The 12102-nt window shown below is 38.0% G+C and overlaps 1 protein-coding gene across 3 annotated transcripts in view; it reads right to left on the reverse strand.

Moving 5' to 3' along the window:
• Atp8a1 (ATPase phospholipid transporting 8A1) overlaps nucleotides 1-12102 on the reverse strand; it is a 210706-nt gene that overhangs the window by 72541 nt on the left and 126063 nt on the right. For all 3 annotated transcript variants that reach the window (XM_071614255.1, XM_027938452.2, XM_071614256.1), the window contains one exon: nucleotides 10085-10149. In XM_071614255.1, coding sequence (XP_071470356.1) covers nucleotides 10085-10149 — 65 coding nt within the window. The remainder of the gene's footprint in view (nucleotides 1-10084; nucleotides 10150-12102) is intronic.

The raw sequence follows: 12102 nt of genomic DNA on the forward strand, positions 1-12102 counted from the left end.
GGTATAACCCAGGGAGCGTATTACTGAATCATCTTAAGTTTTCCTGTGAAATCTCCCAATTTTACGTCAACCTGCCTTTTGACTGCTAACATTCAACTCTACCAGCTAATTCTTTGATTATATAAAAAATATCTGGCTGGCATAGTGGTGCACACTTGTAATCCCAATGACTGGGAGGCTGAGGCAGGAGACTGTAAATTCAAGGACAGTCTCAGCAACTTAGTGATTCTAAGTTTCAAGATGAAAAAAAACACTGAATCCCTAATACCAAAAAAACAAAACAAAACAAAAAACCTCTGGGAAACTGTCTGCCCTTCAGTTCTGGGAATGAGAGTATTATCTTTTCTCTTATAGCACACAGCGCTTGGCACATGGCAGGAGAAGAAATATTCATAAAACCACCCGCTGTTTTTCTTTATCTCTTAATTTCTGCCTCCAAACTAAGAGAACTCCTTTGACTCCTTTGACAAACTTATGTGGAGTTTCTTCTCTCCTTTTGTATATTTTTTTTGCACAGATAATCAAATAAAAATATATTGATTTAAAATAACTGATGATGAGAGAAAACACACAGGGCTAGTCTTGCTGGCATATTCTTGGGATAGAACATCATCAAGTCAAAATCTTAGGTACTGTTTGTTCTTAAAGCAGAGAAATAAAATTTACCTTGGAAAGTGGGGTGGAGGATAATTTACCTTAGTTTGCTAATTATTTGCCTTTTAAAACCTACTATAAGTTAATCTAAAATGTCAAATAAGAGGACATAGATATACACGTGAATCTTAAATTAACACATTTTATCAGCTATTTTGGTGGTTTGTGGCCCCACTTCATCATCATTTAAAGAAATCAAGTATTTACAAATTTACAGCCAAATAATGTTTCATTCCTTTTCTTCTTTTACACTCTCCAAATGTTTACACCCTAAAATTACAAATTAACTGAACATTCTAAGAACATTCCTAATAATATACTGTGACCATATCAAGTATGGACAATGTTGACACGTTCTTAAAAAGTGAGTTATGACTCCCACGATAACAACCTGAATAAACCATTGGGTATAACTTATTTTTCTACAATGTATTAGTGATTCAATGAAATACTGGACATTCCATATACTCCTACACAATGCATATTATCAACGGCTCTTCTAGCTACTCCAGGCAGTGATAAAAGAACATACACTTAAGAATAGAAAGAAACTATGTTCATCTACAATTGGTCCATTTAGTACGCAACCCAGTCAGGATTGCTAGCTCTTTTTGATATAGTTTTTGATCAAAGACCTCTGGTGTCTCTAAATTCCTAAACTGGAATACAATGTTTAAAAGCATATGCATATAGAACCAAACCAATATAGAACAATTTTTCCAGAATGGGTAGGGGCAGACAGAAGGTGAAGTCATTGAAACCACATGATCAGAGAGGCCCCCCAAAGTGGCTGAGTGGGAAAAAAGCCAAAAGAAGTGCATTTAATTAATATGTGTTGTTAAAGATAATGGAGAGAGGGAAAGAGACAAAACAGAAAAAAACAAAAAAAACAAACAAAAAAAACCATGCTTTGCTGATACTCAGATTGGGTCTTCCAAAGCCGGGGTATACGTACAGCACTAATTGAGAAAATAGTCCAGTCTCCCAAAGGATCATGCCATCTGGAAAAGGTCAAGGTTCACAAAATGGAAGCAGGTAAGAGGAAGAAGTTGTAGCACTGGGGAAATTGCTCTTGGCCCCTTAGGAGAGGCCTGGGATTTGGGATTATGATAGGTTCCATGAGGCAAATAAGTCCGTGAGGCATCTACTCTCACTCAGGGAACAAAGGCAGAGAAGTGTCAGATCTGTGTCCAGACTGGGTTTCAGCAGTGGGGCAGGGATGTGCAGCAGAGAAAGACAAATCCAGGGAAAGGAAGGAAGAGTGAGGTAGGGGATACAATTATATAATTTAAATAGTTTTGTGGATAAAGGCTTTTACCAAAGCCCTCGTGGTAATTACTCTAAACCGCCACTGAAAGCCTCCTAAACACGATTTTGAGCTTGGTATGAAGTATTCTCCAGTGGCGGCTGTGACTCAAATGCTAAAGGAAGCATTTTGGGAGGAACTGGGTCGGCAGACATCCAGTCTCTCGCATTGCCTTCAATTCAGTCAGGAAGAGGTTGCTTAGAATATACAACCGGTTTTCTGAAAATAAGCAAATTACCAAATCAACCATTTGGAGAAGGCAAAAACTGGAGCCTATGAGAAACTGTTCCCAGAACCACAGAGAAAGCTAATGTTGGGCCATTTTCTTAATGACTTGAATTAATTACTAGAGGAATACAGAAGAATTGTTATCTGCCGTATTTTCTCAGTGTAGATCCCCAGTACACACCATTTCCTTTATTTCACATATATACTCAGTTCTATCGATAAAACTACACCTAGGTCTTTCTTTGGTTCTGTAAGTGCAAGGTAGCAGGATGACCCCTTGGTGGCTTTGTGGGGGTGAACCTGGTCATGAGTTGATGAAACAAGCTGGAACACCTGGGGGTTGCCTCTCAGAATGCTTTTACCTACAATCGAGTCCTTCTGTCATTAGAGAAGGTGTGGTGATTTAAACACAAAAACAAAACTAAATAAAGACATAGCTCTGAGATTGGGATTACTTGAGTACAAGGTGGGGATTCAGAATCCTGCACTAGATAACTGTGTGAACTCAAAGTCTCCATGTACACATGGAAGGGGGAAGATATAGCACCAGCCCTATGGGAGCAGAGAATTTTGCATCAGAAACTCCTAGCACATAGTAGGTCTCCTAGACTCCTTTATTTTCATGAATGTACTGACTCATCAAAGGTGTGAGCAGGAGACGTGAAGAGGGCATAAGAAAATTTCTCCATTCAGAAATGCCCACAGGCATGTGGGGAGATAGCAAGGGGGCAGACTGGTTAGAAAGCACTTATCTGTAATTCTAGGTCTTGGGAACTCTGGGAAGAGTTCAGATATTTAGCCAAAATGAGGAAAAGAATTCTGAGGCTTGGGGGAAGAAGCATTTCTTGAAATAGAAATACTGTGAATTTGTGAACAACTTCACTTAGGGCTCTGCACACAAACTGGGCACACTGAATTTTGTTTGAAAAGGGGGACACATTTAGTTCCATGAGACCAAACAATGGGTTTGATGAAACTTCTTCAACCACATACTTTGGCTTGTAGCAGACACTGTCTTAAATCAGGGGAAAGGAAAATAGATTATTTGTTCAAATGTCATTTTCATTCTTGAGTAATGTTTCCATTTTTTCACTAACCTATTCCTTTCAAAGGTAATGCATTTGGCTCTCTTCACTGAAGACTTCTTGGAGTAAGCAATGTGCCAGACAGGATATGAACAATCTTCCTACCTTGGGGCACTGCAGAAAACGACCTCTGTATCTGACAGAGATACACTAACACCTTAAAAGTTAATCTAAGATCTTAAGATTTCAAGCCCAAAGTTGAACTAGCTTTGCTCATGGTAAAAGAAAATTCATGGTGTTGAAACGCCAACACTGGTGGTGGAAAGAAACTCAGTGTGGTTTAAAACCTGCCTAAACTATTTGTCAAAGCAATACAAAATGTATTGTATCAGACTCAGGGGACATATCAAAATAAAACCTGAAGTAGCCCACATTCCCCCCTCACCCCACTTCTTTTCTGGAGTCAAGTCAATAACTTGCTTATTCTGGATTTCTTTCAGAAGCCATTCACCAGTGGCTAGTTCCCAAAACAGTGAGGTTTGTCTGCATAATATATACAAGTTGAGCTTAAAAGGGTACAGATGACAACTTCAGCATTTATGTCCTGAATGTGCTGTAAGTTATAGTCAAAACTTACATGCTATTAGAAAGTCAAATACAGCTAGAAAAGAATAGTCATTCCATAAAGGGTTTGCTTTTACTCTGGTGTTGAAAAAATTGTATTTTAATGCTTGTTAATGTAATATCCAATGTGGCCAACAATTCATTTTCTGAAAAAAATATATGAGGGAGGGGAAACACTGGTATCCATAATCAAACCTACAGCTAGTTTGGGGCCATATTCTTAAATTAAGTAGAGAAATTTAAGTAATTTAAGAGCAAAGCAGCTGTTTAAAGTTATCTCTTACAGCAGATGGAAATGAAGAACTCTCCTCTCCCAGGAATAATAGTGCTAGAAGAAATAGTAATGATGAGGATCATGACCACAGTCAATATTTCTTGAGTGCTTACTACATGCCTGTCAACTATTTCTAAGCATTAAACAGGAGTACTGTCTTCTTTAGCCCTCAGATCATTCCTAGGAAATGAATATTTTCATTACTCTTATTTTTCAAATGTAGCAGCTGAGGGTAAGAAAAAGTTATTTTTATATTATATTCCAGAATCAAATGACTTAGCTACATTCCCCAGTGCTGCTTAGCTGTCTTTTTGATTAGGAAACTCTTTCTAGATTCCTATTTTGAGGCATAATTATATCTGTCTACTAACATTTTCAGGTGTCAAGGCTTTAATCCAGCACCAGGTCCAAAATAGAAAGCACTTAAGACACATAAGCTCTTGGTTTTGTTAGTTAGGACCGGAACAGCCATGCACAGAATCCTGCAGAGGGGTCAGAGTTCACTTTTCATAGGAGGTCAGAAAGCTGTATTTTTCTGTAGGGTCAATGATACTTGGCTTCTCCCAGGAAGTGTGGTGGCTGCTCCCCCTGCACCTCTCAGGAAAGTCTGGCAGCAGAAAGGCGGGGGAACAACAGCAAGAATGGATTTAAGTTCTAGCTTTACCAGATTCCACAGCTCCCTCTACAAAAGAGATGCTAGAAGGTGAGTCTTATGTTAAGGGTACATCAAGAAAGATGGTTTTGGTACCTAGGAGACATCTATTTATTCCTTTATGTCATACAGTGAGTAGCATAATAAATGATAATCCTTCACACTCTGGGCTTGACAGATGACATGGTGGTGAGCTATCTCAATGAAACAAACCTCCATCATTTTTCTATCATGTAGAAACTTTGATCAGACCAAGATGAAAGAGTATGATTTTGAGTTGCCTGAAAGTATTTCCAGGGATTCACAGAGTTGGTATGCTATGAGGCTCTTGTATAGTATTAAAACTATATTTCTTAGTATATCATAAACCCAATCCTTCCAGAACTGTTTTAGTGAATTAGAAATTGGGTCATAGTATCAAATTCTCCAGTTCTTAGCTCACAGTTTAGATGTTTCCAGTTTTGACAGACTTTGAAGGAATTATTTCATGACAAACTCAAAGATATGACTCAAAGACGCAAAAGGGATGCCTTAGATACAGGTTATTCAGTAGAAGGGGCTTCTGAGAGGTTTGTGGGCTATTTCCTGAGCTTTGCTGTGGAGTCAGGGAGGAAGTATAAAAATGTTCTTCAAGCCAGCAATCTGGAATTCTTGTCTTTGCAGATGCTTATGGAAATGTCTTATATGAAGAGCATAATCAGAACTCCTATTAAAGAGGCTCAAATAGTATACAACAAATTATACAAATTACCCAAATGAAATAGTTATTGAAAATTCTGATCAACTTTAGATGAGCTTTACCTATGAAATTCTTTTCTAAATTAAAAAAAAGAATCAAGCTTTTTGCTTGAGAAACTCTTTTGATGATGGGCATTTTATAAGAGCCTGTCCTTAGACAGTCTACTGTCTAAGGAGGAGGCACTGCTCTTACAATGATAGTAGTTGGGAGTAAATGGAGGCAGGCAAACCTTTCAAGTTTCCCTATTAGGTCTGCAGAGTAAGACTCTCCTTCTGTTTGTATCTTCAACTATAGTTTGGTTCAATGCATTTACTTAAAAGATTTAAAAAACATCGGAAGAGCTACTCCCGCCCCCTACCCCCAGCACAACAACCATGCTGAAACCCCAAAAGAAAGAAAGCCCAGTAGCATTTTTTTTTTTTTTGATGATGATCTATATTTTGGGAGACGATGATCTCTGTTAATAGAATCACTAGAAGAAACAGATTTCTATGTGAAATTTCAAGATCCTTGAATATAATACTTTGTAAAAGTTTAATATAAGAGAAAGAGATTGATCTGTTCAATTTTAACAGTAGTAGGAATAACATTTTGCAGAAAATTTGAATAGTTCATAGTAATATGTATCACTTATGTAAAAGAGAATCTACAGTTATAATTTGTTCCTTTAGGAAAAAATTAAAACTTGGAAAAATAGTTTTTATAACAAAGATAATCATCATGCAAAACAAGTTACAAGCAATAGGAATACTGTTCTTTCTACAAAATTTCATAACATCTCCTTTTCACATGGGCTATGTATTGGGCTAACCATACTAATCCTATGCCAAACGTGATGTTCTCTCTAAAGGCAGCAAAACTTGGCTCACAGAAGCTTTTTCAACTTGCACAGTTAGTCTGGGACAGAACTGTGCTCTCAACCACTAGGCTGTTTCAGAGAATAATTTGAGTGTGCTCGTTAAAATTGTCACTTGACAAAACACACACTCACAATTCATTTCCTAAGATGTTATGTTCCTAAGTTTATTACTTGTTAATTATTCTTTATGCTCATGCAGTGATAATCCTATTTCCTCTTATTATCTATCAGTACAATTTAAACATAGATAGGATGTTTTTCTTTTCTGTGGCAATGAAAAACAAATAATGATGTTCCTACGGGCATCCTAGAATTTCACATGATTTGCCTGAAACCTCAGCCATGGATTTTATGACACAAGATAGGAAGTCGCTATGCAAAGTGATGTTTCCTTTCCTGCTGAGAAACAAATGAGTGCACCCCAGCAGGTCTGACCCTAAACAGCCGGATTTGTAGTCACCACTTAACTCCCTGGGAGAAAGCCTTCCCCAGACAGTGGTGCAGAATGCTTGGCGGGTAGGAGCTGGACAAATTAGTGCTAATTCATTCATACAGTCTGCCTCCTGCCCCAACCTGCCACTTGAATGGATAAGGAGATTCTTAACTATCCTACTTTTAAAACATCAGATATTATGAAGTACTACCAAAGTTAAAACTGATACATGACTTTTAAAAATAATGGAATTCACCAATTAAAAAAATGGAATTCTTAACAATTATGCAGTAACTTGCTTCTCAAATATTAATAGCATAATTCTTACACATGAGATAGTTTTCTGGACGCTGAGACAGAGGCTAAAGCTGAACAGACAGATACAATAGCACCTACACTGTGTTATCTACCTGACACTTTTAACTACATCTGCTCCAGTAGAAATAGGCAGTGCGAGTACCCTGAGGTGTTTGTTAATTTTGTGCTACCAACTTAGAAACTTCAAAATGAAAATAAATGCCACTGTTGTGACTCTACTCTGATGCACTACAATGAATATTTTTTTGGTATTTTGCTTTTCTTTTTTCCTTGAGATTATTATTTACTTGATACTTAAAACACTCAAAAGAATATTTATCCAAGGAATGGAAAAAAATGACGGAACAGAATAAAAGAAAAGCAGCCATGCTGCCACACTCTACATAGGTGGGAGCCTAGATCCAGATGAAAAGGGTCCCCTGTCAGACCAGCCATGGCTTGTCCTGCTTTTGCATCATGATCCTATCTCTGATTTATTTTGACTGTAAGAAAACATGTAACCATGTTACCCACCAAAGCATAACCATGGGACTGGGGTTGTGGCTCAGTGGTACAGTGCTTGCTTAGCATGCGTGAGGCACTGGGTTTGATCCCTGGCACCACATTAAAATAAAAAACCAATAAAGGCATTGTGTTTAAAAAAAAAAAAAAGAGTAACCACCACCAAGGGTGGTGGGAATTATTTCCATTGCAATTTTAACAGTACTCTGACCAAATGGGACTTCCAGAAACATCCTTGTTGACTCCTCCTTCAGGGGCCAGATGGCATACATCCCAATTTTTCTCACACCACATCGCTGGTACTGGTGCCACCAATCCTACTCCAAGGTGACCTAAACTCTTCTCCTGGCCCCTTGCCTGTACTCCATGCCTGCTGCTCTTCCAAGGCTGCCTATGTACAGTCTCTCATATTTCTTCAGCACAGAGCTGATGAAGGTTCTCTCTTCCTATGCAGGCACATTCCCTAACCTGGCCCAGGCTACCACAGATGGCCTGAGATCATCTTTTCAGTTTTAGCTCTATCATTTACTTATAGATACCTTTTAAATACCATGCCATGTTAAAACAAATTAGATAGCTTCAAACATCTATTGCAGAACATTTGCTAAGGTATAGTAAGTGAGAAAAGCAAAGTACATAAAACGTGTTGTATATAATGTGCTATGACTTGTTTTAACAACAGAAGGTCTGTATATTGACATACACTCCTGAGAGTAACTCCAGAATCTGAAAGTAGGGGCCTGTCCCAGGGAGATAAACCGGCAGATCAGATGCAAAGGTGCAGATTCACTTTCTAACATCTGTACTTTTCCTGTTCTGTAACTTAATTTTTACATTATGGCTTATAATTCTTCAAATAAGAATATTTGAGGATAACAAAACTTATCAGAAATGGTTATTTTGTGCTATTTAATAACTTCCACAATTTTTAAAAAGAAGCAAAATAAGAATATTTGAAGAATTATAACCTTGCATTCAAATTTGTTTTTCTTCTCAAGCCCCAAATAGGCCTTGAACTTACTTGTGAGAATTTTCATGTTTCAAATACTTTCCACTCTTCCATTACACACCTCTTTCTAACTAGATGTCACTTTCTTTATAAATACACCGTGCTTCACAATATCCCCATAGTGAACTATCTACCTTATTTATATATCTGATTTGTACTGTTATTTGTATATATGCCATTTCACTTATTGTGTAAGCTTATGAGAGCATGGTCCTCTTACTCATAATTTTTCACAAGGTAATAATAACTCAGCTATAATAATTAACACACAAGATGTGGATGATGGAGACACATTTAACTGTTAAGTTAAAGGGGTCAGAGCTCATGGCACAACAATTTAGGGGTACATTCTTAGTGCCTAGCAGAGGGACAACTAAATGTATAAGAAAGACAGATTAGCTCCCATTGATGAATTTTTTGAGTTTATGTTTTAAAATAGGATTAAAGTTTGGTTCGCCAAAACTACTTGTTCAATAATTAAAGGCATAAACAGCTCACATAATTGCAAAATCATACGCTAATCTTTAAATGACAAGTTGCTCAAAGATTTCATGAGAAAGAGAAAATTACCAGAGGATTGTTTGAAGGATGAGTAAGAGACCATCATTTCAAGGTAAAAATCTGAAGTGAGAAAATGCTTACACACAGTCTCTGCTCTGCAGCCACCTTCTAAACATCTCCCTCCTCAATCACCTCCTCACCGTGGCTCCTACCTAGCTGGCCTCTCAGCTTCACCAACATGCCTAATTATCAGGTTTTCTCCACTTGGCTCTGCGTCACAGTGACTATTTCAAGCAGCTGTATAATCATCACCTTTCCTGTTCTGTCTTCCACCTTAAATTACAAATATTCACCCTAACTTGAAAATATTTTCAGGTCATATGACCTACATATTATTTTGTGAACTTATACTTTATATCCTACTCCTAATAATCTTTATTTCTTTTCTAAATATGACATCAGGTGATCAAAGCCATGAAAAAATACATATGAGGAATTTACATTTTACCCTAGAAGTTAGGACATAACACACACATCAAAACAAAACTTATCAGTAATGATTATTTTGTGTTGTTAAATAACATTCACAATTTTCTAAAAGAAGCAAAACGTATATTAGCACTGGATGTTAAAACGGACATAAAATGCTTGATACACAAAATACAATACTCAGATATGAACAAGTTACAGTCCGTCAGGAACTTCCCAACAATGTTTTTATAAAGCGCCTTTTCTGTCTTATAACCTTAAGAAAATTATTTAGCAATTTCTATAGTTAATACAATTCCAAGATGTATATCAATTTAATCAATGTTATTCAAAACTATATTAAAGCAGAACAACAATGATAGGGTATCTGTTAGCCTTGGGAAAATAAAATATAGCTAACTGAATAAAATAAAATACTACAAGGTGATTAAGTTAGTAAAAGAGTTTTTTTTTTTTAAAGAATTTCACTTACATCAAGAGAGCCTTCATTTATAACAATCATTCCCATGTTCTTCTTTAAGAGTTTGCAGGAATGTCCTATGTACAAACAGAACAAACATAATTACAAATACAATTAATTTTATGAAAGAGAAGATATTAAAATAATAATACTATTGAAACATTTAAGGAGGAGTTTATTAAAAATGATGGTGGCAATAAGCTGTTTCCAGGCTTACAGGATATTGAAAATGAAATGCTCTCACATGCTATAGGATGGATATAATATAAGGACATCTTTTGAGGCTGTTTTAATAAACAATAAGGAAAGAGACTGGTAAGGATTCTCAGTGTCTTGTCCTGATGACCAACACAAAGAGCAAATGATGGCTGTTGATAGAGGATGGGCAGAGGAGGGTAGGCTGACTCTTTCTTGATCCACTGAACCCCACCATCTCCCTGCCCTGAGCAGTCATGATATTCTTTCCTTGCCTGCCCTCGCTTGTTCTGCTGTACCCTCTACATGGCAAAATCACCACTTTGTTAAATCCTATTCTGTACCAGTTACTATAGCTGAATGTGGCTGCAGAAAAACAGGCAAACCTGCTTTCATATTAAAAAGATAATAAATGGAATCCCTTTGTGATTCCATTCTATCTCATGAGTTTAAATGCAACTTAAGTGTTTACTCTTCTGGATCTCTCTCTCTCCTATTTATTTTTCTGTGATGCTGGGGATAGAACCCAGGGCCTCACATATGATAAGTAGATGCTCTACCACTGAGCTGAACTTCTAGTCTTAAATGTTTATCAATCTGAAATTCTTACTTTCCACTCAGACTTCTCTCCTGACCTCCAGGGTCTCATAACCAAGTTCTTCCTAACAGCAGACACTTGGGTACAAAGTAGACAACTCACACTTAGTATATGCAAAACCCAGGCTGCTGGCACCCCTCTTGCCCCTCAAAACCTGCCTTACTTATCTTCCTCATTTTGGTTAATGGCAAAACCATTGTTCAGTTGCTAAGGCCAAAAGTGTTGTCATCACCCCTGATTACTTTCCTTCTCTCAAACCCTATGTGAAATCTACCAGTCAATCCTCCTGGCTCTACCTTTGAAACACATCAAGAAGCCAGCCACTCCTCATGTTGCCACCAGTTTAGGCCACCACCGCGATTCCCCTGGTTCAATGCAGTAGATTCTCCCCTGGTCTCCTGTTTCCACACCGCCTCCCCTCTCAGTCCAGCCCCCTCTTGGCCCAGCAGCCAGAGTGACTGTTTTCCTCACAGAGAAGTCAGATCATGTCTGTCTCTGCTGAGAACCAGCCCGTGTTTTCCCTGTTCACTTGGAGTGAGTGCAAAGTCCTTACAAGGCCCTAAGCAGCCCCATCCCACCCTTCTCTGCCGTGCCCGCTCTGCTCCTGTGCTCTTTCTACAACAGAAAGCAGTTTTCCTCTGATCATCCCATGACAAGCTCCCTTCCTCTCTCAGGTAATTTCTCAAATGTCACCTTGAATTCTTCCTGACCTTCCTACTTAACAATGAATTCCTTTGGGTGATGCCCTATCACTGTGTGTGTGTGTGTGTGTGTGTGTGTGTGTGTAATACCAATCACTGAAATCCAATATACTCTGTGCTTTTTTTTTTTTTTTTTTTTCATTTACTTTGTCTATTTCCCTGACTAGGACCTGATTTCCACAAGGGCAGAGAGTTGGCTTCTTGTTTCCTGCACTTCACTGGAACCCGGCACTGTGGACACCACAGCCATTTGCTGAATGAAACTCGTCTCTTTTTCTAGAATCAATCATGGCACAAGATTCTAGAAGCTAAACATTGCCAGAAATTACTACCCTCCTCCCTTTCCTAGATCACCCACAGTGACTACACACCCTACGCTGCGACTCCTGAGTGCCTCCTTTCCTCACATCTCACTCTTCACCATATTTTCTCCATCTGTTGTCTTAAGTTTTACCCTGTGTTTTCAGGTCTTCCAATTCTTGACCCATCTTGCATTTTATCATAATTCCCTTCTCAGACATCTTCTTTTCATTTTT

This window comes from Marmota flaviventris, chromosome 7 (genome assembly GCF_047511675.1).
Source record: "Marmota flaviventris isolate mMarFla1 chromosome 7, mMarFla1.hap1, whole genome shotgun sequence".
In the NCBI taxonomy this organism is placed as follows: Eukaryota; Metazoa; Chordata; class Mammalia; order Rodentia; family Sciuridae; genus Marmota; species Marmota flaviventris.